Source organism: Hippopotamus amphibius, chromosome 4 (genome assembly GCF_030028045.1).
Source record: "Hippopotamus amphibius kiboko isolate mHipAmp2 chromosome 4, mHipAmp2.hap2, whole genome shotgun sequence".
NCBI classification, from domain to species: domain Eukaryota; kingdom Metazoa; phylum Chordata; class Mammalia; order Artiodactyla; family Hippopotamidae; genus Hippopotamus; species Hippopotamus amphibius.
Genome location: NC_080189.1, coordinates 56,684,146 through 56,711,480, shown reverse-complemented (window position 1 = coordinate 56,711,480; position 27,335 = coordinate 56,684,146). Strand labels below are relative to the sequence as shown.

Genomic DNA, 27,335 nt, shown 5'->3' with positions numbered 1-27,335 from the left:
AAGTCTTTCTCAATCAAACTGCCCTGCTTATCTTAAACTTAAGTTTATGTGCTTATTAGCTCCATGAGAAGAAAGACTTTTTATTCACAACTTTGTACCCAGTACCAAGATAAGTGCTTTGGCATATGGTAAGAGCTCAATAAATATATATATTTTTATATTCAAGGAATGAATGAATACCTAGCATGTGACATGTTAGAACAGAGGTCAAAAGAAAGCACTATGAGAACACAGAGCAGGAATAACTAAATCATGTTAGGACAGGCTGCCTAGAGTAGGTGAGAAATATCTTGAAACAACTGTCCTGATAAGAAGTATATTAGTCAGCATGGGCTGCCATAACAAAATACCACAGATTGGGTGTAACAATAAAAATTTATTTCCCACAGTTCTGGACCCCTGGAGGTCCAAGATCAAGATGCTGGCTGCTTTGGTTCCTGGTGAGAACTCTCTTCCTGGCTTGCAGACAACTGCTTTCCATTGTGTCCTCACATAATGGAGAGAGCAAGAAGATGACACCTCTTCATCTTCTTATAAGGACATTGGCCCTATCAGATTAGGGACCCACCCTTGTGATCTTATTTAACCATCATTACCTCCTCACAGGCATTATCTCCAAATACAGTCACATTGGGGGTTGGGGCTTCAACATAAGAATTTTGGGGGCACATACACATTGTCCATAACAAAAGGTGTATAAAGAAGGGCGGGCATTTTGGGGAGATATTCCTCCATGGATCTCTTATGCTCCTATGCATTTTGTTGGACATGCCAAAAATGAGGGCACTTCTGGGCTCGGTGATAGGCCAGTGAAGTGAGGGCCTCACCCCAGCAGCACCTTAGCTTCCTTGGACAGACAGAGCACCTTAGTGGCAGGTGAGGAAAGGGCAGAATTTCCTTCCTTTTTAAGACTGAAAAATACTCCATTGTATCTATATGCCACATTTTGCTTATCCATTAGTCCACTGATGGACATTTGAGATGCTTCCGTTGTTTTAGTTATTGTGGTGTGAACAATGGGAAATGACTTCTCTCTGTATAATCATGCATAGTGGCCATCTCTGTTAAGGGCAGGGAAATCTGTGTAAATTTAGCTGGAAATGTTTAGGAAATGTCATTCAGGGAAATGTTTCTCTTCCAGTGTCCCAGAGTTGAGAGAAATGTTTGTCCTTGGAGTATGCATGTGTGTGTGGTCCAGTAAGTCACCAGAAAACTACAGGAGATATGAAAATGTACATTTCATTTCTCACTGGTGTAGAGACTTGAGGGGCCTAGACTTGAGATACCAAATGGGATAGTTTTGCTTAACTGCCTCTTACTGAAAAACTCAGACTTAGGGAAATGTATTGCAGAATTATGTCCTGTGAATCATGTCCTCCATCCTCTGTGGTGGGGATGGAGTTTGGGTGTGAGCTGGGCTGTGATTCCCAGGGTAGAATCTCTGTTGGGTACAAGTTAGAGTCCTCCTAAATGGAGATTTTTTTTTTTACAGTAGGGATTAAAGCTCCTTCACAGAGCAGTAACAGAGAAGTAAATTTAAACAGGACAACAAGATACTGTTCTGTGTCCCTGAAGGGAACCTCCAGTCCCCATGAAATGTTTGTTTTGTTTTTTTCCTTTGACTCTAGAAATAGTCATACTTAAGCATCTGGTTTTAGTTTTTCTCTTGAGTACTAAAATTTATTTTGTTATCTATAATTCATCAGTAAAATTGTAAAGTCCTGTGTTGATAGTGTGGTTTTGGGTATTTTAAGGGGAACACCCTTTCTGAGTGCAGGAATTATGGGAAAGTGAGCAGAGGCTGAACATCAAGCAGAGAGTAGAAGAGCTCTTTGGAAAAATGACTGCAATCTATACTTATTCTGGAGTCAACTTAATATAATCCTCCTCCCCATCCCAAATATATAAGAGGAAGATTACAAGAAGGGAAAAAAACTTTTAAGAAATGATCCTAGCTTATTTTCAGTCAAGCATCTTATTGTTTAAATAAACATCAAAAATATTTAAACAAAGAAACTCTGACTTTGATCACAGATGCTTTATCAATCACCCAGCATTTCAGTCCATTCTTAGATCACAATAAGGAGCAAAGTTTAATTTCAATAATATTAAAAGAGTGGTCTGATGAGAAGTATGGGCAGCATAGGAAAAAACTGAATTATTATACTAACTAATAAGATAATAGTAGGGTTGAATTGGTGGTGAAGCAACAATCTCCCCTTTGATTTTATGATGTGCTTCTGAAACATCACCTTGGAAAACTCATGTTAAAATAACAAAAGCAAAAAAAAAAAAAAAAAAATCTGCCGCAACTAAGACCCGATGCAGCCAAAAATAAATAAACAAATAACTAAAGCTAAAAAAGATAACAAAAGTTATAGTTATACAATGAAACTACCTTGAAGTTTTAATGAATAACAGGTTTTGCTTTAAAATGATTCCACATGAAGGTAGAACTGGTGGTATGGTTCCACAGAGAACAAAAATTGAAAATCCCACATATCATACACCAAATCAGCAGTTTTCAAACTTCTTGGTCTCAGGACTCTTTAAATTGTCTCAGGACAATCTTAAAAATTATTGAGAACTCTAAAGGACTTAAGAAAAATGTGGGTTATATCTATAAATATTTATAGTATTAAAAATCAAAATAGAGACGCAGAGAATGGACTGGAGAACTCGAGGTTTGGGGGGGTGGGGGGTGAAGGGGAAGCTGAGATGAAGTGAGAGAGTAGCATAGACATATATATACTACCAACTGTAAAACAGATAGCCAGTGGGAAGTTGCTGTATAACAAAGGGAGTTCAACTCGAGGATGGATGATGCCTTAGAGGACTGGGATGGGGAGGGTGGGGGGGAGTCGAGGGAGGGAAGGAATACAGGGATATGTGTATAAAAACAGATGACTGAACTTGGTATACCCCCCCAAAAAATAATAAACAAATAAAAATACAAAAATAATCAAAACAGAGAATGAACATGTTTATTAATTTATTAAAAATAACAATGCCATGTTAATGCATTTTTATAAACAGTTATATTTTCAAAAACAAAAAAAGTTAGTGAGAAAGGTGGCATTATTTTAGATTTTTGCAAACCTTTAATTCCTGGTTTAATGGAAGACAACTGAATTCTCATAGGTGTTCTCAATCTACTGTGCTATCTATATTGTTTTGATTGAAGTACATTAAAATAACCTGGCTTCACACAGATGAATAGCTGGAAGCGGGAGGAATATTTTGGTAAGTTTTTCAGATAATTATACATATTCTTCGAAAGTGGTAGTATCTTAAAAGTTAGTTGCATATAGAATCTGAAACCATCAATGAACTTTTTGTATTCTGTTATATGAAAATCTACTGGTCTAAGTTGTACCTTGAATGGATGTTTCACTCATGCATGATTTTGTAACATCACGCACTGGACATATGAAAATAGTGGCTCTTTTAACTATGCAAAGATTCAGTATGTTGACACATTTTATTATACAAATTCCACCTGTTACTAAATTTTCTCTGTGGAAAAGTTTCAAGTAGTCTCAAGTTGTCAAGTTCATAGTGGTAGATACAAGTTTTTAAAAATTCTTAATTTTTATTTGAAAGCTTTAATTTTATCACCAACAGAAAATAAGGTTTTCTTTGAAAGGAGAGGTTGACTTCATTTTCAAGAAAACATCTGTCAAATACCTAAATCTGAATGATCAAAGTTTGTCACTTGTTCTTTCAAGTAAAAATGCCATTCTGTGAAAAAAGCAGCTAGTTAAAATACACATACTCAATGGCTGACCTTTAAAAAAAATTAATGCTTACAGTTTCATCAAGGATATTCTTAAGTGAAGCAGGCAATTTTTTTCTACTGCAAGTGCATGGCAGTGAAGAATAATGACTACTAGAGTTTGGTGCCACTTGCTACTTATTTGTGCTAAGGCCCCAGAAGTCTTATTTACTATTGATTTGATACCATCACTGCAAATTCCAGCAGTAGCAAGCAAATACTGGTATTATTATAAAGAGCTTTGATTTTGCAAACGCCCCTGGGGTCCTGGGAATCCCCAGAAGGCCATGAACCACACTTGGTGAACCTCTACGTATGAGAATAAATGCAGAATATAAAAACGAGATCCCTATTCTCAAGTTCATCTTGTAACAAAGGAAACCGACTGGAGACGATTACAACACAGCTTTAGTGTAGAAGAAATGGCAGCCGTGTGGAGGACAGATTAAAGACAAGCGTGGAAGCAGACACCAGGCAGCATGCTATTGCAGTAACGCAGACAAGCAATGATGAGGGCCTGACCTAAGGCAGTGGCAAGAGTGGAGAAACCCTTAATGTGGTGGAGTAACAGCACTTGGCGTCTGATTGGACGTGAGGCACAGCGGAGGAGGGCACTTTGGCCGACAGTGGTGCCCCTCCTACAGAGGCATTACAGGAGGAGAAGGCTGGCAGCCAGGTGGGCGGAGATTCATGAGTTTAGCTCGGCATTTACTTTGAGAGGAGTACCAGATCTCTCGGCTGAGGTGTCTGACCAGGCAACTGGCCGTCAACGGCTCCTTCCCCGAGGGCCTCGCAGTCCTCGTTCACTGCTCGATCCCAGCGCCCAAGCACAGCAGCCAGCTCTTAACGCTGCCTGAGCAGAGGCTCTGGTCAGGGGCTCGTGACGGCCACCTAAGAGAAGGGTTCAATCTGGCAGTCACTGCATATACATGCTTATTTGAAGCCACAGAAGTGGGCGAGATCAGGTTGACTGCAACAGGAGGGCTGAACCTCCGCTTCAAAATCTATCTGGTGCTAAACGGTCAGCATAAGCGGCGTGCGTGGGAAATGTTGCCTCAAATCGGACACGACGGCCTATAACATATACATGTAGTTTGCAAAACCTGTTTTTGTAGAATGCAGAACACCCGACAGCCAAGACGTGCTACCTTTATGCCTGCGTGTGAATACCTGTCAGAGTGGTTTTACTCGGCGGGGGGGAGATGGGACTGACCTCGGCGTCCCAACCTTCTGTCTGTAGACGGCGTCTCTCACAAGTTGCCTTTGCGCGAGTGCTGGCAACTCTCTCAGAATCCCAGAACGCGGCCGTCGAACAGGTTCGGGCGCAGCGCATTCGCGCACCCAGGCAGGGGGCGGCGCTCCAGCCACCCGCCCGGCTGACGTGACATAAGCCGAGATCACCTCATCCGCACGCGGTGCAATCACGGAGCGCGCGCCACCCCTGCTGCCCAGCCGCAGCCCTGGCCCTGAGATCCTTCCGCCGTCCCCATCCCGGGGCCGTGTCCTGGCGCCTCGCACCTAGCGCGCACCGGCTCGGATGGCCCGCAATTCTTAGGGGCTGATCTCCTCCTAAGCCCACGTTCTCCTCTGTCTCTGCACCACCCGTGCCATAGCCGCAGGCTTCTTCTTCAGGTCCTCTCTCCCCGCGTCGGGAGACCTCAGCGGCGTTGGTGGTCCTACTTAAAGGGCGTGGTCAGACCCAGGCCCCGCCCCATTCTGTGACGCACAGGGTGGTGCGCGAGGCCGCCTGGAGTAGAGGGCGGGGCGAGATTTAGCAGAAGACCTGGAGGCCGGGGCCGCCTCCCGACGTCTGTCTGCCGGCTTCCCTCCCTCAGTCGATTTGGGGGAGCCGCGGCGACCTCGGCCTCCAGCGTCTTTGGCGAACTGACGCAGGGATAGCGGCCGAGATGGTGATGCTGGGCTTATTGCAAGCCGGCAGGTCCGTGCTGGGGCAGGCTGTGGAGCAAGTAACCGGCGGCAACCTCATGTCCACGCTGCTCATAGCCTGCGGCTTCACGCTCAGCCTGGTCTACCTGTTCCGCCTCGCCATCGGCCACTTGGCTCCACTGCCGGCTGGGGCGGTAAGTGCACCCCCGGGGGTTCTGGCGGGGGACACTGCGACCTGGGCGACCGAAGGGCTAGCGGGGGGCTGGGACCGCGGGGGTGCTGGGCGGAGGAGTGGCGGCGGGCGCGCTGGGGCCTGGCGGTGGGGGAGGGAGGGTGGCAGCGGCACTGATGCTGGTGGAGCTGGCGGTCGCGACTGCTTAGACCTTGCTGGGCTCGGTGCTGGGTGTCCAGATGTCAGTCGCGTTTCTAGTGGTGGCCGCGTGTGTGGTCCTGGCAGGAGGCTGTGTTGGCGAAGGTATTGGTGGCCCTAATGGCCACGGCCGGGGTGGCGACTGTGGCCCTGGCTGTGGCGCTGAGCGTCCTGTTGGCCGTATTGGCCGCCGTAGGGGGTGTTTCGGGCCTGGGGGGGCCCTGGTGGTGATGTTTTTGGCAGCTTAGGCCCTGCTGGCCATCATTCTGGTGGCTACCCTTCTGTGGTTCAGTGTCCTATAGGCTGTGTCATTACCCCTAATGGCGATTTACATCAGTTTGGAAGAGTGGGAATGACTGGAGTGTTGTAGGGACCTTCCTATGATGCTGATAGAATATCAGATCCTGTAACTTAGTGGCTTTATTGACCAGCTTCCTACTTCCCTAATATATTTGATGAATTCATCCTTCACCAGCCAGCTCAGGTAGCTTTTAAAACTACCCTTTTACTGACAATGGCATATACAAACTATTGACCAAGTAGTTTTTAAAATGATATTTGTTTGAACCACAACAGGCGTGAGGCAGTTCTTTTTCCTACGTGTTGTATTTTTGAGGAAGTGTTATTTGTCTTTGGAAAGACAAAGGTAACTTTAGTATTTTAAGATTGCTACTATTGTCCAAAGAGTGTGTTTGTAGAGCTCCTTACTATTTGAGACTATGAAAGATATGAGGAGTATTATCCTTTTTCATCATTGCAAATTTGATTTGCAGGATACTTGATGTTGTAATCTGCAAGTCTCATTTTGGGGCATCTGAAGTACCCTTTATAGGGAGTGCTAAAATGTTCCTGCTAGAACTGATCTACTCTCTGTTTAAAATCAATGAATCTAGATTATTTGTTGAGAGAAGCATGTTGTTTACTGATGAATATAGCTTCTTAAACATTTCTCTCAAGTTACTTTGTCTTTTCCCATGCCTACTTTAGGCAAGATCTTGGGACTAAAATTGTGAGTGGTAGTAGAAATAAGTGGTGAAGAAACCATAGTTTGACTTTTCTGGTTTTTTTTTTTTCTAATAATGGTTAGGAAAGTTGCCTAGAGACACTAATAATACTGGGCATATTTCAGAAAGTGTTCAGCGTTTATATTTGCAATGCCTTGGTGTTTGTCTAGTTGTTTATCTTATGCTAGGTCTTGAGTTTCTGTTCTTTTTACTATGGCTACTCTCCTAAGATATTTGCGGTTTGCTTGTTTTTTTTTTGTTTTTTTTTTTTCATTTTATTTTTTTTTGGGGGGTACACCAGGTTCAATCAACTGTTTTTATACACATATCCCCATATTCCCTCCCTTCCTTGACGCCCCCCCCCTCGATTCCCCCCCACCCTCCCTGCCCCAGTCCTCTAAGGCATCTTCCATCCTCGAGTTGGACTCCCTTTGTTATACAGCAACTTCCCACTGACTATTTTACACTTGGTAGTATATATATGTCTGTGCTACTCTCCCGCTTCTTCTCAGTTTCCCCTTCACCCCCCGCCCCCTCCCATACCTCGAGTTCTCCAGTCCATTCTCTGTATCTGCTTCCCTGTTCTTGTCACTGAGTTCATCAGTACCATTTTTAGATTCCGTATATGTGAGTTAGCATACAATATTTGTCTTTCTCTTTCTGACTTACTTCACTCTGTATGACAGATTGTAGTTCTATCCACCTCATTACATATAGCTCCATCTCATCCCTTTTTATAGCTGAGTAATATTCCATTGTATATATATGCCACATCTTCTGTATCCATTCATTTGTTGATGGGCATTTCGGTTGCTTCCATGTCCTGGCTATTGTAAAGAGTGCTGCAATAAACATTATGGTACAAGTTTCTTTTGGGATTATGGTTTTCTTTGGGTATATGCCCAGGAGTGGGATTACTGGATCATATGGTAGTTCTATTTGTAGTTTTTTAAGGAACCTCCAAATTGTTTTCCATAGTGGCTGTACCAACTTACAGTCCCACCAACAGTGCAGGAGAGTTCCCTTTTCTCCACACCCTCTCCAACATTTGTTGTTTCCAGACTTTGTGATGATGGCCATTCTGATTGGTGTGAGGTGATACCTCATTGTGGCTTTGACTTGCATTTCTCTGATGATGAGTGATGTTGAGCATCTTTTCATGTGTTTGTTGGCCATCTGTATGTCTTCTTTGGAGAAATGTCTATTTAGGTCTTCCGCCCATTTGTGGATTGGGTTATTTGCTTTTTTGGTATGAAGCTGCATGAGCTGCTTGTATATTTTGGAGGTTAATCCTTTGTCCGTTGTTTCATAGGCAATTATTTTTTCCCATTCTGAGGGTTGCCTTTTAGTCTTGTTTATGGTTTCTTTTGCTGTGCAAAAGCTTTTAAGTTTCATGAGGTCCCATTCGTTTATTCTTGATTTTATTTCCATGATTCTAGGAGGTGGGTCAAAAAGGATGTTGCTTTGATGGATGTCAAAGAGTGTTCTGCCTATGTTTTCCTCTAGGAGTTTGATAGTGTCTGGCCTTACATGAAGGTCTTTAATCCATTTGGAGTTTATTTTTGTGTATGGTGTTAGGAAGTGTTCTAATTTCATTCTTTTACATGTTGCTGTCCAATTTTCCCAGCACCACTTATTGAAGAGGCTGTCTTTTTTCCATTGTATATTCTTGCCTCCTTTGTCAAAGATAAGGTGCCCATATGTGTTTGGGCTTACTTCTGAGTTCTCTATTCTGTTCCATTGATCTTCCTTTCTATTTTTGTGCCAGTACCATACTGTCTTGATCACTATGGCCTTGTAGTATAGTTTGAAGTCAGGAAGCCTGATTCCACCAACTCCATTTTTCCTTCTCAAGATTGCTTTGGCTATTCGGGGTCTTTTGCGTTTCCATACAAATCGTAAGATTTCTTGCTCTAGTTCTGTGAAAAATGCCATTGGTAATCTGATCGGGATTGCATTAAATCTGTAAATTGCTTTGGGTAGTACAGTCATTTTCACGATGTTGATTCTTCCAATCCAGGAACATGGTATGTCCCTCCATCTGTTTATGTCATCTTTGATTTCTTTCATCAATGTCTTAAAGTTTTCTGCATACAGATCTTTTGCCTCCTTAGGCAGGTTTATTCCTAGGTATTTGATTCTTTTTGTTGCAATGGTGAATGGGAGAGTTTCCTTAATTTCTCTTTCTGCTCTTCCGTTGTTAGTGTATAGGAATGCAAGAGATTTCTGTGCATTAACTTTGTATCCTGCTACTTTACTAAACTCATCAATGAGTGCTAGCAGTTTTCTGGTAGAGTCTTTAGGGTTTTCTATATATAGTATCATGTCATCTGCAAAGAGTGATAATTTTACTTCTTCTTTTCCAATTTGGATTCCTTTAATTTCTTTTTCTTCTCTGATTGCTGTGGCTAACACTTCCAAAACTATGTTGAATAACAGTGGTGAGAGTGGACACCCTTGTCTTGTTCCTGTTCTTAGAGGGAATTCTTCCAGTTTTTCTCCATTGAGAACAATGTTGGCTTTTGGTTTGTCATATATGGCTTTTATGATGTTGAGGTAATTTCCTTCTATGCCCATTTTCTGGAGAGCTTTTATCATAAATGGATGTTGAACTTTGTCAAAAGCTTTTTCTGCATCTATTGAAATGATCATATGGTTTTTATCCTTCAATTTGTTGATATGATGTATCAGGTTGATTGATTTGCGTATATTGAAGAATCCTTGCATCCCAGGGATAAACCCCACTTGATCGTGGTGTATGATTTTTTTAATGTGCTGTTGCAGTCTGTTAGCTAGTATTTTGTTGAGGATTTTTGCATCTATATTCATCAGTGATATTGGTCTGTAGTTTTCTTTTTTTGTGACCTCTTTGCCTGGTTTTGGTATCAGGGTGATGGTAGCCTCGTAGAATGAGTTTGGGAGTGCTCCGCCTTCTGCAATATTTTGGAAGAGTTTGAGAAGGATAGGTGTTAACTCTTCTCGAAATGTTTGATAGAATTCGCCTGTGAATCCATCTGGTCCTGGGCTTTTGTGTGTTGGGAGATTTTTAATCACTGCCTCAATTTCTGTACTTGTGATTGGTCTGTTCATGGTTTCTATTTCTTCCTGGTTCAGTCTTGGAAGATTGTATTTTTCTAAGAATGTATCCATTTCTTCCAGGTTATCCAATTGATTGGCATATAGTTGCTTGTAGTAGTCTCTCATGATGTTTTGTATTTCTGAGGTGTCCGTTGTGACTTCTCCTTTTTCATTTCTAATTCTGTTGATTTGCATCTTCTCCCTTCTTTTCTTGATGAGTCTGGCTAATGGTTTATCAATTTTGTTACTCTTCTCAAAGAACCAGCTTTTAGTTTTATTTATTTTTCTTATGGTTTCTTTCCTTTCTTTTTCATTTATTTCTGCTCTGATCTTTACGATTTCTTTCCTTCTGCTCACTTTGGGGTTTCTTTGTTCTTCTTTCTCTAGTTGTTTGAGGTGTAAGGTTAGGTTGTTTATTCGATCATTTTCTTGTTTCTTAAGGTAGGACTGTATTGCTATAAACTTCCCTCTTAGAACTGCTTTTGCTGCGTCCCATAGGTTTTGGGTTGTTGTGTTTTCGTTGTCATTTGTTTCTAGATACTTTTGGATTTCCTCTTTGATTTCTGTAGTGATTCCTTGGTTGTTTAAGAGTGAATTGTTTAGCCTCCATGTGTTTGTATTTTTTGCAGTTTTTTTCCTGTAATTGATATCTAGTCTCATGGCGTTGTGGTCTGAGAAGATGCTTGATATGATTTCAATTTTCTTGAATTTGCTGAGGTTTGATTTGTGACCCAAGATGTGATCTATCCTGGAAAATGTTCCGTGTGCACTTGAGAAGAAAGTGTATTCTGTCGTTTTTGGATGGAATGTCCTATAAATATCAATGAAGTCGAGATGGTCTAATGTGTCATTTAAAGCTTGTGTGTCTTTATTTATTTTCTGTTTGGATGATCTGTCCATTGATGTAAGTGGGGTGTTCAAGTCTCCCACTATAATTGTGTTCCTGTCGATGTCCCCTTTTATAGCTGTTAGCATTTGCCTTCTGTATTGAGGTGTTCCTATATTGGGGGCATAGATATTTACCATTGTGATATGTTCTTCTTGGATGGATCCCTTGATCATTATGTAGTGCCCTTCCTTGTCTCTTTTAATAGTCTTTACTTTCAAGTCTAATTTGTCTGATATGAGTATTGCTACTCCAGCTTTCTTTTGACTTCCATTTGCATGGAATATCTTTTTCCATCCCTTCACTTTCAGTCTATATGTATCCCTTGGTCTGAAGTGGGTTTCTTGTAGGCAGCATATAGAAGGGTCTTGTTTTTGTATCCATTCAGCCAGTCTGTGTCTTTTGGTTGGAGCATTTAATCCATTTACATTTAAAGTGATTATTGACATGTGTGTTCCAATTACCATTTTCTTAATTGTTTTGAGTTTGTATTTGTAGGTGTTTTCCTTTTCTTGTGTTTCCTACTTAGAGAAGTTCCTTTAGCACTTGTTGTAAGGCTGGTTTGGTGGTGCTGAATTCTCTTAACTTTTGCTTGTCTGTAAAGCTTTTGATTTCTCCCTCAAATCTGAATGAGATTCTTGCTGGGTAAAGTATTCTTGGCTGTAGGTTTCTCTCTTTCAGGACTTTCAGTATATCCTGCCATTCCCTTCTGGCCTGCAGAGTTTCTGTAGAAAGGTCAGCTGTTATCCTGATGGGTTTTCCCTTATATGTTGTTTGTTGCTTTTCTCTTGCTGCTTTTAATATTTTTTCTTTGTGTTGAATTGTCGTTAGTTTGATTAATATGTGTCTTGGTGTATTTCTCCTTGGGTTTATTCTGTATGGGACTCTCTGTGCTTCTTGGACTTGGTTCATTATTTCCTTTCCCATGTTGGGGAAGTTTTCCACTAGAACCTCTTCAAATATTTTCTCAGACCCTTTCTTGTTTTCTTCTTCTTCTGGGATGCCTATAATTCGAATGTTGGTACGTTTAAGGTTATCACTGAGGTCTCTGAGGCTGTTTTCTAGTCTTTTTATTTTTTTATCTTTTTCCTGCTCTGTGGCGTTTATTTCTCCCATTCTATCTTCCAACTCACTTATTCGTTCTTCTGCCTCAGTCATTCTGCTGGTTAGAGCATCTAGAGTATTTTTAATTTCAGTTATTTTGTTATCCATTGCTGTTTGTTTTTCTGAGTTCTTATGAACTGTTTCTTGTACTTTCTCTAATTTGTTATTGAGATTTTGTATCATTTTTACTATCATTACTCTAAATTCTTTTTCAGGCATTTTTCCTATTTCCTCCTCATTTATTTGGTCTTGTGGGTTTTTTTCCTGCTCCTTTGCCTGCATGGTGTTTCTTTGTTTCCTCATGGTTGTCCAAGCTTTTGGGGTTGCTTGTCCTGGTGATAGAGGTGTTTATAGAAGACTGTCCAAGCCTCAGACTAATGTCCAAGTATTGGATTAGACGAATATTCAGTCTGCTGGTGTTGGAGGGTTGCTTACAGAGGTGGGGGGCAGCTGTGGAGGCAGGGGCACTGGCAGCAGGGGTTTTGGGAAGTCGGTTTGCTTGTTTTTAAGTTACTTTTGGTGCTTCATCTTTTGGTAACTTTTTAATATTAAGGACAAGTTTCTTTTTTTTTTTTCTTTTCTTTTTTTTAGTCAAGAAACTAAACTGAATGTCTTGTAATAGGAAATGTTAACTGGAACTTTGTTTTCTTTTCTTTTGTAGAAAACTCCACCATACATTTCCTCTCCAATTCCATTCCTTGGACATGCTATAGCATTTGGGAAAAGTCCGATTGAATTCCTAGAAAATGCATATGAGAAGGTAAGTCTTCCAAATCATTAGAGGAAAAGAAATTAGTGCTTTTCCAATTTTCTTTTAAATGACAGAACATTAAAAAAAAAAGTAATCTTGTGCTTATTCCCAGTATAGGAAACCGATAAAATTGGAACTGCTCTGGTTTAAGAGCTGGAGGGGTTTTGGAGACCCTCTTATGTTCTTCCATGTCCTGGGATGATCTCTGAGGAAATCTAGTTCTGGCAACTATAGTTTAAAAAGCACTGGACTCAATTTTGTATTCACAGATCATAGTTAAAATTGATACTAATTGACCCTTCTTTTTTTTTTTTCCCCTGTGGCTTCACTTCCACTTGGATGACCCACACAGCACTGTGGCCTCTCAAATCTTTGCCCCTCTCCTCCCCAGTGAGCTTTCTTCTACGAATTCAGCCATTTACTCCACAGTCCCACTTTGGACTTATTGTCACTCTTACCTGTTTTACCTCCACAGTATTAGTTTAGACAGCCTATTCTAGACCACAACTACTCCTGTTTAGCTTGTCCAACTCCTTCCATTATAACCATTCTTTGACCTCATTAGATGTTCTAGTCCACTGTTGATTTACTTCCTCCTGCTCTATTAGTCTTATCTTCCTTCTTTTTCCACTTTGGGACCATGGTCTATCATTTCAGTTACACTCTTGCCAAGACCTTAAATTTCCTTGCCCCTGGCTGTGCTTTACCTGGTAAAACCCCAACCTTGAATTAATTAATTAATTAATTAATTTTCATCGAGTTGTCTGTACTTAGTCTCTATTTCCACACATCCTACTTACTTACTCTTTAGTCCACTCTAGTCTGTCTTTTAGCCCCTTCAGTAATGAGCTCTGTGTCCTAATCCAATGAACTCGACTTCTCAGCTCTATTTGTCAGTGATGACCGCTCCCTCCTTAAATGTGGCTTCTCTCATTTTTTCTTCTGCTTCTCTGACTGCTTCTTCTCTTAACTCACTTGTGGGCTCACGCCTGGCCATTTACTGTTGGGGTTCACTGAGGTTTGGTCCTTGGCCTTTATTCTTTCGTAGATCATCTTGTCTCTACCTGGAACTTCAGTTGTTAGCCAGATGTAGAGGACACCCAGATTAATGTCTCTGGTTCAGGTCTCTTCTCTGATCTTCAGACCTGGATATCTGACTCCCACATGATTCTTTCCTAGTTATCCAAAGGCACCTGAAACCCAACATTTTTAAAGTGTGACCCTTGATTTTTCTCTCTCCAATCCTCTCTCCAAGCCTAGGATTCATCCTTGATACTTCTCCATCCACCAATCCATTGCCAAGTCTGCAGATTCTCTTCAAAATAATTCCGTATCCATCTGCTTCTGCCTCCACTGCCCCTCTGTTACCTTGTTCCAAGTGCTTATCATCAGGTTTGTGTGATAGGTTCATTGGTCCTCTGGCTTTCCTTTAGCTCCTGTCTCTCCCTCCTCTCCACACAGGAGCCAGAGGGATCTTTCTTTTAAAATATGCACAGATTAGTATCTTTCCCACGTAGTTTAAAATCTTCCATTGCATTTCACTGCTTGCAAGGATAAAATTTCCTGAGTATGGCTTATGAGGCTCTATATGGTCTAGGTCCTACCAGACTCTGCCCTCATCTCATCCTTTCCCTCACTTTTAGGACCTTTGTGCATGCTCAGTCATCAGGCTAACTTCTACCCATCCTTCAAGTCTCAGCTCAGGTGTCTCTTTCTCTTTTTAGTCTCCCTTTGATGGTTCTTTCATCATGGAGTTGCTTTCCATTGTTTAGTACTTCTCACATTTGCAGTTTTACATTTATTAATGGGATTATTTGAGTAAGTTGTATCTTTTTCAGTAGACTAAGTTTCATGAGTTGGAGACAGTATTTTTGTTCATGACTGTATCCCCAGTGCCTGCAGTCTTCAATAGTAACCAGAAAACTGCAAAGCAAAGCACTTAACACCTAACCAGATTAAGAAAAATTTGACATGAAATCATTCAGCGCTGGTGAGATAGTGGTAACACTGATAGCTAAAAAAACTCATGTCTTCATGTAGCAAGTACTGTAGGAAAGGTCGTATCCTTTGGCTACTCCTATAAATTTATCTTTAACCAGAGGGAAAAAAAAATCTATATTCTCAGAGATATTCATTACATAATTATCTATAACAAGTAAAAAACGGACACATCAACCGTAGTGAAAGAACAGTTAACATATGATGTCTGTGTAAAAGATAGAAAATATTTTTAATATAAACAGTGAAAAAGCAGAATAGAAAGTTTTATTTATATTTTATTTGCAACTGAATGAATATACTTATAAATTCAGACAAAGACTTGGGGAAGAATTGCATTAAAGTGTATGAATGTTTTAATTTTCAGCAATGTATGAGTTTGTTATTTAAGATGAGTGTCTTAGTGCTTCAGATTTTTTGGCAATATCACTATGGGTACTTTTCCCTCTTTAGTATGGACCCGTATTTAGTTTTACCATGGTGGGCAAGACGTTTACCTACCTTCTGGGGAGTGATGCTGCCGCACTGCTTTTTAATAGTAAAAATGAAGACCTGAATGCAGAAGATGTCTACAGCCGTTTGACAACACCTGTGTTTGGGAAGGGAGTTGCCTATGATGTGCCTAATCCGGTAGGTAACACTGTTATCTTAAAGAAAGACAAATCTGTACTATAATATTATAGCTAGTAGTGTAACTTATACATCTAAAGTATAGAAGCAAATGTCCTTTAAATGAGACATTTAAAAGAAGGGAAACCGTGGATAGCTGACAAAGAACGGGTATTTAGTTGATGGCATGGACTAAGCAATTTTAAAAGGCTTCCTGTACAAAGAAATAGAATCACTGAGAATTTAGCGTATTAAGATTTGATTTGAGCGAGTAAGAAGAAAAATCCCATTATTCCATCAGAAGGGCCTCCTACCTTACCACTCCTGTCTGAAATTCTAGCATAAGAGCTCTTTTGGAAAAAAAACAAAAGAGCTCTTTTGAGCTAGAGATTGTTGGCTTTAGAAGTTTGTATGATTTCTTTCCTCCCCCAAAGTCAAATAGTACAGTGCTACAGTTTAATGTAGAATGCAAATCAGGTAATGAGCCCGAGTACTTGGTACAAGCTCTGGCTGTGAACATACCATGCATTACCCAATACCCTAGTATAGCAGATAAAAACTGACATTAAATATTGCTTCTGGGGATTGAGGAGGTGTGGGAGAATGAATAACTCTCCTCCAGACCAATAGCAAGAGCCTTGGGTAATCCCTCTGGTTGGATGTATCTATTCATTTTCCACACAGTTTATCAGATTCTTAAAATAGAACTGCCCCAAAGGGCTGAAACCATTTGTTGTCTTAGTATGAATTTATTCTGACTGTATTACAATCTAATTAAACTTTGGAAGATAGTGTAAGTGAGGAATGATATTTGTTTGGGAATAGATGGGAAGATATGTGAAGGAGGATAAAAATATTAGCAAAGCGTAATGGACTTTTGGGAGATTGTGTTGGCATCTGGGTTGGGTTGGAAGACTAGAATATAACAGAATAGGAAAGAGGGAGCTCTGGAGTCAGGAGTGGGGAGAGCGTGTACGTATAGGAACAAAGGCAGGAAGTGGGATTCCTAATTTATCATTTGTCTTGGGCCTGTGTAGCAAGTGTCTTCTACATGTTACTTCAGATATATGCATATATGCTTTAAGTTTTGCATATCTGGTATAGTTTAGAAAATTATTTTTATTTTCAATTTTTCAGAAGATTGTTTTCTTTGAGTGTTAAAGACTTACAATAACCTAAATGAATCTTATAATAAAACAAAACTGTGTTTTAATATATGTATACCCTTAATATTTTGAAGGTTTTCTTGGAGCAGAAGAAGATGTTAAAAAGTGGTCTTAACATCGCCCACTTTAGACAGCATGTTTCTATAATTGAAAAAGAAACAAAGGAGTACTTTCAAAGTTGGGGAGAAAGTGGAGAAAAAAGTAAGCAAAATGTTTTGGTTTTGCATTTGTCCTAATATGTCTATGTTTTCCGTGACTAGAAATCTTAGAGTGTGTGTGTGTGTGTGTGTATGTGTGTGTGTGTGGAAAAAGCAAACTACAACATATGTAAAACCACCTTAGATTTAATGAAATGAACATTTCATGATTACCATGGAGTTATAAGACCCAAGAGGAAGTGATTATATTAAGTCCCCTACATAGGAACCTTCAAATTGCAAACTTTAGAGATGTGAACATGCCCTGTATGCCAGCTGTTGTACTGTACTACTGTACTTTTCTAGGTCCTGTATATAAGATTAAAAATGGTTTCTTTATTTTTTGTGCTTGTTTGTTTTTTATGTATAATATTTTTTGTGTGAAAACTGTTATAAATCTATTACAGTACTATATAAGTCGATTGTGTCGGTTGGGTACCTAGGCTAACTTTGCTGGACTTACTAACAAATTGAACTTAGGAACACACTCTCAGAATAGAACTCGTTTGTCTGTAAGGGACTTACTGTATTGCTGCTCACTTAGCAAAACCTTAAAATAGGTTAATTAATGTGTGTATTATTTAGCTCATTTGTGTGAATAATATAAAAATGATTCATGATTGAATTTTGAAATAAACTGAATGTAAAACTTATATTTAAGGTCATTTGAAGATAATAAATAAGATAAAAAATTTTGAACTCCCAGTGGGCAAGTAGAAGTCTCAGTGATTTAATTATGTATGCATTATGTTATTTTTCAAATATTGTATGGGAATGATTTATTCCAAGGAAAAAGTAAATTTAAATGCATTAGTGTACCACCAAAAGTGTGATTTTAGCCATCCCCAATAGAAATCTTTAAAAAATGTGTTATGTGCTTTCTCACATTATATAGGGAGTATATTGAATGTAACTTAACATTCTTTGGATTCTGTGAATCCAGTTTTTATATCGGACTGCAGTAAGTGTTGCCTTCAGAGGCAACTGTCATCCCCATAGCAGGAAGCAGCATCTGCCTGTACAGGGCAGTAAGACCACTGTGTAGGTCACCACATTCTGGGTCTGGTCTTTAGCTTCTATAAAAGGTCCAGAAACCTGGTTTTATTTAATACACCTGATGTTTATGTGACATATTTCCTAGTCTGCAAGAAGCTGATGTATAAACTAGAATGCCAACTGAGTAAATACAAGTGAGATATAATTATGGCACCAAGAACACCAGAATATTTGCTGTACTTCTCTTTATTGGCAATCTAATTGGAAAGCCAAATGGTATCTGGAAGTCCATTTGGTGAACATGGAGTTAAAGAACAGGATATTGATTGGGTAATTGTTTTAAAGTGTCATCCAAATGTGCTTGCCTGATGCATCTGTCTCTAATGTTTAGATATACAAGTTCGTTATTAGTTATAGTTTTATTTTATATATGGTCAAGACTTCAGTTTTTTTCCAGCTTCTGAGTTTCCCACTTTTTATTTTTTTTCCCACTGTTGACCTGGGAAATAATCCATTCTTCAGTCTTTGGACTGCTGTTCCTTGGAAAGCACCTTATTATTGTCCCCATGTGCACTAAATAACCTTTTTATTGCCTTTATTATGCTGTGACCTGGAACTCAGATAACTACATTCATTTTTATCTTCATTTTATCTTTTCAAGATGAAAGGCTCATGAGTATGAGTGAGGTTTTTGATGCCTTTGTGGCATCTGTTTTGGCTGTCCAAATGGAGTGCCTCCCATCATTTGGTTTCTTGCCTCTCTTTGTTGTAGCCACATATTTGTCCATAGGTTTTTTTAAAAATTAATTAATTAATTAATTAATTTATTTATTGGATTTATTTATTTTTTATTGGCTCTGTTGGGTCTTTGTTGCTGCACATGGGCTTTCTCTAGTTGCTGCGAGCAGGGGCTGCTCTTCATTGTGGTGTGTGGGCTCCTCATTGCTGTGGCTTCTCTTGTTGCAGAGCTCTAGGCACGTGGGCTTCAGTAATTGCAGCACATGGGCTCAATAGTTGTGGCTCACCAGCTCTAGAGCTCAGGCTCAGTAGTTGTGGTGCACGGGCTTGGTTGCTCTGCAGCATGTGGGATCTTCCTGGGGCAGGGCTTGAACCCGTGTCCCTTGCATTGGCAGGCAGATTCTTAACTACTGCGCCACCTAGGAAGTCCCTAGTTTTTTTTTTTGTTTGTTTGTTTTTTGATGGTTTGAATAAGGATTCTCGTTAGTTCCTGAGTTAAGTTTTTATTCTCATTTTCCTTCACAGTACTTTTATATCTCTAAGAAAACAGAACACTTCAAAAGAATTTTTGGCAATAGTAATGGGAATGATCTTTTTCCCTCTAGATCTGTTTGAAGCTCTTTCTGAGCTCATAATTTTAACAGCTAGCCATTGTTTACATGGAAAGGAAATTAGAAGTCAGCTCAATGAGAAGGTGGCCCAACTGTATGCGGATTTGGATGGAGGTTTTAGCCACGCAGCCTGGCTCTTGCCAGGCTGGCTCCCTTTGCCTAGTTTCAGGTATGGATAAAGAAATGATACTTGGTCATTTCACTTTGTTTAATTACTGTAGTGTTGGTTTGCTTTGCATTAACAAAGATAAAAATTGAATGTAAAACCTACAAATTTGGGGAGATTATGAGCCTCCATTCTTCTGTAAGCATTTGACATTTCTTTACATAGTGGGCTCATTTAAGGTAAGTTTCAGTTTATTAGAAAGGTAATTTGTTGTCTGTCTGTTTTAAAACCTACTTGTCTCACATATTCCTTGTACTCAGGAAGGTTTCTGAACTCCACCTAAAAGTGATACAGCCTTCTAAGCACTTGTGTGAAAGTATCTGACTAATTTATAATGTATTGTGAAGTTTCTTTGTTTTGAAGTATTAGTACCTTTCTTTAATTTTCTCTTTGTCCCCTTGACAGCTCTATTATGATCTCCTTAAGGGCAGGCATCACCTGTGATACAGAGAAACATTGCTCATAGGACTTGACGTGTAGCTTAGTGTCTTGCGTGTTAGTAAGTGCTCTGTGCCTTTGTTGATTCATTTCTGTTCAGATGAGAAATGGGGATTTATTCAAATCCTAAATCCCATAGAAGAACTAGGGTGACTCTGTTCCAAGAATTAATTTGGTTAAAGTTGGAAATTCACGTTAACATAAAAGATTATTCTGCTTTCTCTTAAACTGGAAAATGGTTATAAAGGAATAATCATTTGAGTCTTATCTTATACCTTTAGTTAGAACATAGGTAGTGTGTTAACAATCAGGGATATAGATGTTAAAACACATTTCCTGCCCTTAAGGACCCTAGAAATTCCTAACAATGTAAGATTTTCATGGCTTCTCTTTTTTTGCTCTTGGTTCTGAGTTTTGTCAATTTAATGCCTGAAAATATTGCTTTATTTTTTAAAGTCATTTTCATGTTTGAATTACAGACGCAGGGACAGAGCTCATCGAGAGATCAAGAATATATTCTATAAAGCAATCCAGAAACGCAGAGAGTCAAGAGAAAAACTTGATGACTTTCTCCAAACTTTGCTAGACTCTACTTACAAGTAAGAGCTCTTCAGATCACATATTAAACTGAAACAGGAAATTACCCATTAAAACATAGTTAAATAATATGTACATTTAAAAAGTAATAATGCTGGCAAAATTAGTAGCGATGACCTTTGAACTTCTTAAATGGATGAGACATAAATTACTGGGATCCTGTGCCTTTCGGGAATCCCAGTACTGCGCATGGTGTAAAGTTTGCTAATAAACTGCAATGAAGTATTTGTAATCAATATCAATTTCATGTTTCCCTTTTCCTTAAGTGAAAAAAAAATTCTGACTTGTGATGGGTAAATGCAAGAGAAAAATTAATTCATTTTGACCCTTTATATAAAGGTTGGGGTGAGAAATGTGTCTGCCAAATGTTAAATTTGTGTATGTGGTCCATTCTGTAGGGATGGGCATCCTTTGACAGATGATGAAGTAGCAGGCATGCTTATTGGGCTGCTCTTGGCGGGGCAGCATACATCCTCAACTACCAGCGCCTGGATGGGCTTCTTTTTGGCCAGAGACAAAACACTTCAAGAAAAATGTTACTTAGAACAGAAAACAGTCTGCGGAGAGAATCTGCCTCCTCTAACTTATGACCAGGTTTGTTGGATTTTCAGTTTTATTGCTGCCTATGACACTGAGTATGTGTGGCTAATTTTTAAAGGGGACAATTTGAGATTTTCTATGTACTATAGATTAAATTGATTAGATTCTTTATTTTTAGAAAATTCCCCATAGCCTTCCCTGAAATGTCCTAATGCCGGATCCAGTTTGCTAGTATTTTGTTGAGGATTTTTGCATCTATATTCATAAGGGATAGCAGTCTGTAGTTTTATTATTATGTCTTTGATAGGTTTTGGTATCAGAGTATTACTAGTCTCAGAGGATGAGTTTAAAAGCATTCCCTCCTCTTTTACTTTTAGGAAGACTTTGTGAAGGATTGGTGTTATTTCTTTCTTACATGTCTGGTAGAATTCACCAGTGAAGCCATCTAGGACTGTGCTTTCTTTGTGGGAAGTTTTTTGATTACTAATTCATTGTTTTCACTTGTTACAGGTATATTCATATGTTCTGTTTCTTTTTGAGTCAGTTTTGGCAGTTTGTATCTTTCTAGTAATTTGTCTGTTTCGTCTAGGTTACCAAATTTGTTGGCATACAATTGTTAAAGTATTCTCTTAGCATCCTTTTTATTTCTGTTAGGTCAATAGTGATGTCTCCTCTTTCATTCCTGATTTTAGTGACTCTTAAAGTGATAGCTAAATTGATATATAATTCATATACTGTAAAACCCATCTACTTAAAGTATACAGTTCACTGGTTTTTAAAAATATATTCAGAATTGTGAAACCATCATCACAATTTCATTGTAGAACATTTACATCACTTCCAAAGGAGAGCTGGTACCCCTTAGCAGCCATGCTCCATTTCCCCTTCCCCTGGCAACACTGATCTACTTTCTGTCTCTATGGATTTGCCTGTTCTAGACATTTCATGTGAATGGAATCATACAGCATGTGGTCTTTTTCTTTGCTAACTAGGGACAGTAACAAAACAAGATATTCCCAGTTACCCTGAATTTATTTGTATCCTGTTGAAGTATGTTAAATATTTGTAAAACTTGGGAAATTATTTCTTTTTAGCTGAAGGATCTAAATTTACTTGATCGCTGCATAAAAGAAACATTAAGACTTCGACCTCCTATAATGACCATGATGAGAATGGCCAAAACTCCTCAAGTGAGTCTCCTGACTAGATCTTCTCTGTGCCCCCAGTTTTTATTTATCAAAAAAATTGTAATATCAAAGAGAATTTTTAAAATTAAAAATAGAATAATCACTTTATATAATTTTCAATTTTGCATATTCTAAATATATAAATACTTTTATGTAATTGCAGAGTATGCATGCTCTTCTGTTCTCGCTACATTTTAATTTAACAATTGGGGTTTTTAAAATGGAAGTATATTTTTTTCTTGTTTTTTAAAATAACATGTGTTGTAAAAAATTGTAACAGTGTGGAAGTGTGTAAATTGGATTGTGAAAGGCTCCTTGAGATCCCATCTCTACCGCTAAGGCATTATCATTTTTTAAAATTTGTGTATATACGTCCAACCCAATGTTGTGTCATTTGGAAATCATCTTGAGTTAAAATAATTTTTAACTGGCCTATCATCTAGCCAGCCAGTTTTATAATATATGTATATTTCATGTATTTTAATGCTTTATTACACAGTGGTCTGATTATTTGGTAGAATATTTTAAAATTATCTAATGAAATGTGTTGCTTTCATTTGTAGACTGTGGCAGGGTATACCATTCCTCCAGGACATCAGGTGTGTGTTTCTCCCACTGTCAATCAAAGACTTAAAGACTCATGGATAGAACGTCTGGACTTTAATCCTGATCGCTACTTACAGGACAATCCAGCATCAGGAGAGAAGTTTGCTTATGTGCCATTTGGAGCTGGTAAGATGATTACATTTGAAATGTTTGTTCTGATAACATATTTGTCTCTGTCAAAATAATCCATGTGAATTTTATTTACAAACATCTTTCCCTTTCCTCTTAGGGACATTCCTGCAAAAATTTGTAGGAGTGTAATCTTTGCAGGTTGGAAAAAGTATTTTATTTGTACTAAAGGAAGTAGTTTTGTGAATCCTCATATAATGTTCTATTACCTTCTAATTATCTAGTTTTATCAGTTCTGATTTTTATAGCTCACCCTGTTTTCCCTTATCATAGTATTTAAAGCTCTTTGTGAATTGTTTTAAAGAACCACTGGAGTTAGCACACCATTTGGACAATTATTGCAGGCTAAATATGAGACAATCAGTGTTTCAGAAAAGAGCAATGGCGTGGAAGCTTTTCTGCTTTGTTAGTGAACTTTTTGGTTCTCTGTCTATATATCCTTATGATAAAATGGTCTTTAAATTTAGGCAGGCTGTGCATAGGTGTGCAAAGCTCTGCATTTCAATTAAGATCCTAAAATAATGTAGGCAGACTCTTGTTCCTCCAATAATTTCTCTTTTCATTGGTACTTTGTACAGGTTAAACTATGTTCTTTGGTTTATTTGATTTTTCCAAAGAGATCATTTACGTGACATGACTTTTTTGTGATTAGTCACACCTTTTCCACACATAAATGAAAGTATAAGTCCTCTGGGAACTTCAGATGTTAATAACTATTTAGTAAAGAAATTCAATAATGCTATATGACATAAATAACATATCAATAAAAGTCACAGATTGTTCAAGTACTTGAAAGGGGCATTAGTTCTCTAGCCCAAATTCTGCCCCAAAGAGGAACAGTTTCTAAACTGACAATTATCTGGCTTCTATCTGGGGTTAGTGGAGACTCCCTTGGTTAAGGACTCAGTCCCACAAGACTGTCCCCCCAGCACTTTAGATGCCAGTTACAAGTCCAGGTTGTCACCTGTTCTTCTTACCAACTGGCTGTAAATTTGAGGTTCTCTAGATTCCCCTCCTTGGGTCCCATAATTTGTTAGAATGGCTCACAGAACGGATAAAAGTTTATTTACTAGACTAGTGGTTTACTATAAAAGTATACAACTCAGGAATAGCGTGATTGAAGAGGAGCACAGAGCAAAGCAGAAGGAAGGGGTACACAGCTGCCATGCCCTCTCTGGGTATACCGCCTCCCAGCACCTCCACATGTTTACTACCCTCGAAACTCTCTGGACACGGTCCCCCATCCTGTCCCTTCCCTGCACTTCTGTAGGGATATTGTGGAGGCATTATTACATGGGCACGATTGATTAAGTCACTGGTCATTGGTGATTAATTCAACCTCCAGCCCCTGTCTGTCCTGGAAGTTGGGGGTATTGCTGAAAGTCCCAACCCTCTAATCACGTGGTGGGTTTCCCTGGGAGCCAAGTCACCTCATTAGCAAACTCAAGTGTGTGGTAGAAAGGGGATTGTTATGAACAACAAAAGGCTCTTTTCTTCTTTGACCTTTATTGCTCTTTTCACTTAAGAAATTCCAAAGGTTTGAGAAGCTCTGTGCCAAGAATGGAAGGCTAAATACATATTTCTTATTACAAACCACATTATCATAGTTGCCATACCTTTAGTACTGAAGTCAAAGCTGAAGTCAGTTTAAATCCTCCAACTTGGTCCTTCTCTTTCAAGATCATTTTGGATTTCCTAGTCCTTTGCATGTCTGAATGCATTTTAGAATCAGCTTGTCAGTTTTTACATGTATATGACCTTTTAAGTTTTGATGTGTTGCTATTTCGGTTTATTAAAATCCTTTTTCTTCCACTACCATTTGTAATGGCACTTAAAGTTTTGATTGGAAGGTTCATATTAACTTTTAACTATGGGTTTCTTGGGACAGAAGTTAAGAATATTCTGATATATTTCTGAACTAGATTACCATCGTATGTTTCAAACCTTACATGTATTTAACCTAGACAGATGTTAGGTTTCAGAAAAAAACTGTAAAATCATTGTATCGTTACCCATATGCTATTTCCCCTGGTAACAGACATTAAAAATCTCTTGGGATTTTTATTATTTACACTCTTGTGAAAAGAATATGTCATCTTTTTACTATAATATCTGTATATCTGCTGTTCACCTTAACTGTAGATAAACAAATTTTATCACTCCAGGCTCAAAGGTGTGAGGAAGAATTTCAGCTGATTGTTATGGAAACCAATTTTTTCTTTTACAGGGCGTCATCGTTGTATTGGGGAGAATTTTGCCTATGTTCAGATCAAGACAATTTGGTCCACTATGCTTCGTTTATATGAATTTGATCTCATTGATGGATATTTTCCCACGGTGAATTATACAACCATGATTCATACCCCTGAAAACCCAGTTATCCGATACAAGCGAAGATCAAAGTGAAAAAGGCAGCAAGAAACTAAAATGTGAAACATCATCATAAACTGCAAAAGCAGTGAAGAGAATGAAGTTTACGAAACAACTCCCAGTGTACTCTTTTTTTTGAGTGTGATTTTAAGACAGCCAGCTTAACTTACAGTTTTTATATTTTAACTGAATGGTTCCATCAAACCCAATGGCATTTCAGAAATTTCCTAATGGTTTTATGATGGATAGTTACTTCATATGCTTTCTTTAAGGAAATCAAGCTCATTAGTTTGGGGGTGGATTGTTGGTAATTGGCAGATTCTAAATAACACAATTTCCAGGAATTAAGTTTAAGAGCATACATAGCTATTGACAAGTAAGTTCAAAGTATTTAATTAGATCTGCATGTATAAAAGCCCAGTGAAATACTTGGAAGCCTTATTTATTCATTTACTGGGCATGTATGTATGTGTAAGGATGGGTGGGCAGGGAATAAACTCACATTTAAAGCCTTGGATAAAAGAGAAGCCGATTGTTTTGGTATGATGAATTTAGCAGTGATGGAGCTATGCTGTAGCAAAATACAGCGTTTGAAATAACTAGAAGCACTGTCTGTAGGAAATTGATATCTGACAATGACTAATTATATTTCCTTAAAAAATTATATGAAAGACTGCTCGTGTAACTTGATCTAGTAACTAAATATTACATGTTTATCTGCCTGATAAATTTGTATCTGGTTCCACACAGTTGCATCCATGTGGAAGTCCAAAATAAAGTCCTCATTGAGGGATAGTTTTGTTCTCTTTGGCTCAAGGTGGTTCCCACTTCCTCTCCAGAATCTAATTAGGTATGTTTGTTACTAGTTCTGTTAATTTAGATTAACAAGTTTTTGGGTTTTTTTTTTCCTTTTTAAATACAAAATCTGAGATCAGGGAACTCTGACTTTAAGATAAGGGTAATACGAAGCAGGGGTCTTGGGAGTGTATCACTGGTCAAATTCTGTGAAGCCTGTGTTTAAGAATCAACTCAAATTATAACTGGAAATGTCTCTATGATACCTGTAATTTGCCCATATAGTTTGTTACTACTAGATGAGGTAAACATACTTTCCCTTATGTATATTACGGTTCTATTTAAAAGGCTGGAGGACTCATGTTAAACTCTATTTGTGAAGGCAAAATCTGTGTTGTTGAGTTTTTCACATTAAAATTATCTTTGAGAATATAGTCTATTCACAAATTGTAAAGTGTGTGGTTCAATGAATAGAATTCAGAAATCTAGGAACTTGGATGGGAAAAAGGTTCCATCTTTATTTGTACTAATTTCAAACTGTAATTTAGTATTTTTTTTATTTATGAATTTAGGCAACAAACCACACTAGTATTAGCAGTACCCATGATTTTGCAAACAGAAATAAGATAGTTTTCATATCACATTATGGATGTTGCAGATCTCTTGAAATATCTTTAACTTGAATCACTACTTTGAAATTCTGGTCTTATGGTTATTAGAGCTGCTAAATCTTATTGCTTTACTCACCACAAAAATTTTTAACAGTTTGACTATTTCTGTATAATTGGTATCCTTTGCAATCCTATATATTTTTTGTCTTTAAAAGCATTATTCTCAGAAAGGATCCATAGTTTCACAAGACTGCTAGAGAGGTTCATGACACACACATACACAAAAACTGGGGGAAGCTGGTCCATGTTTAGTGAATAGCTTTAAGACATAAAAAGATTTAGTTTTTTTTAATTTTTAATTTTTTACAATAAACTGCATATATTTAGACTATACAATTTGGTATCCCAACCTCCCAATTCATCCCCCCCCACCCCTCCCCGCTTTCCTCACTTGGTGTCCATGTGTTTGTTCTCTACATCTGTGTCTCTGTTTCTGCCTTGCAAACCAGTTGATTTGTACCATTTCTCTATAGTCCACATGTATGTGTTAATATACGATATTTGTTTTTCTCTTTCTGACTCACTACACTCTGTGTCTCTACAAATGTCCATCCATGTCTCTACAAATGTCCCAGTTTCATTGCTTTTTACAGTTGAGTAATATTCCATTATATATATATACCACATCTTCTTTATCCATGCATCTGTTGCTGGACATTTAGGTTG

At 38.5% G+C, this 27,335-nt stretch overlaps 1 protein-coding gene across 1 annotated transcript; it reads left to right on the top strand.

The window, feature by feature from the left end:
- Positions 1-5,506: 5,506 nt before the first annotated feature.
- On the top strand, positions 5,507-25,977 carry LOC130851400 (lanosterol 14-alpha demethylase). The gene is made up of 10 exons (XM_057731638.1): positions 5,507-5,856; positions 12,766-12,864; positions 15,307-15,483; positions 16,703-16,829; positions 19,165-19,339; positions 20,254-20,373; positions 20,770-20,965; positions 22,006-22,101; positions 22,662-22,830; positions 25,061-25,977. The coding sequence occupies exons 1-10, from the start codon at positions 5,683-5,685 to the stop codon at positions 25,237-25,239; spliced, it is 1,512 nt and encodes a 503-aa protein (XP_057587621.1). The 5' UTR covers positions 5,507-5,682; the 3' UTR covers positions 25,240-25,977.
- The last annotated feature ends 1,358 nt before the right edge of the window (positions 25,978-27,335 follow it).

Coding starts and splice junctions, on each gene's coding strand:
- LOC130851400 (XM_057731638.1), top strand. CDS start 5,683: ATGGTGATGCTGGGCTTATTGCAAGCCGGCAGGTCCGTGCTGGGGCAG. Junction 15,484..16,702: donor CCTATGATGTGCCTAATCCG/GTAGGTAACACT, acceptor AATATTTTGAAG/GTTTTCTTGGAGCAGAAGAA. Junction 19,340..20,253: donor CTCCCTTTGCCTAGTTTCAG/GTATGGATAAAG, acceptor TTTGAATTACAG/ACGCAGGGACAGAGCTCATC.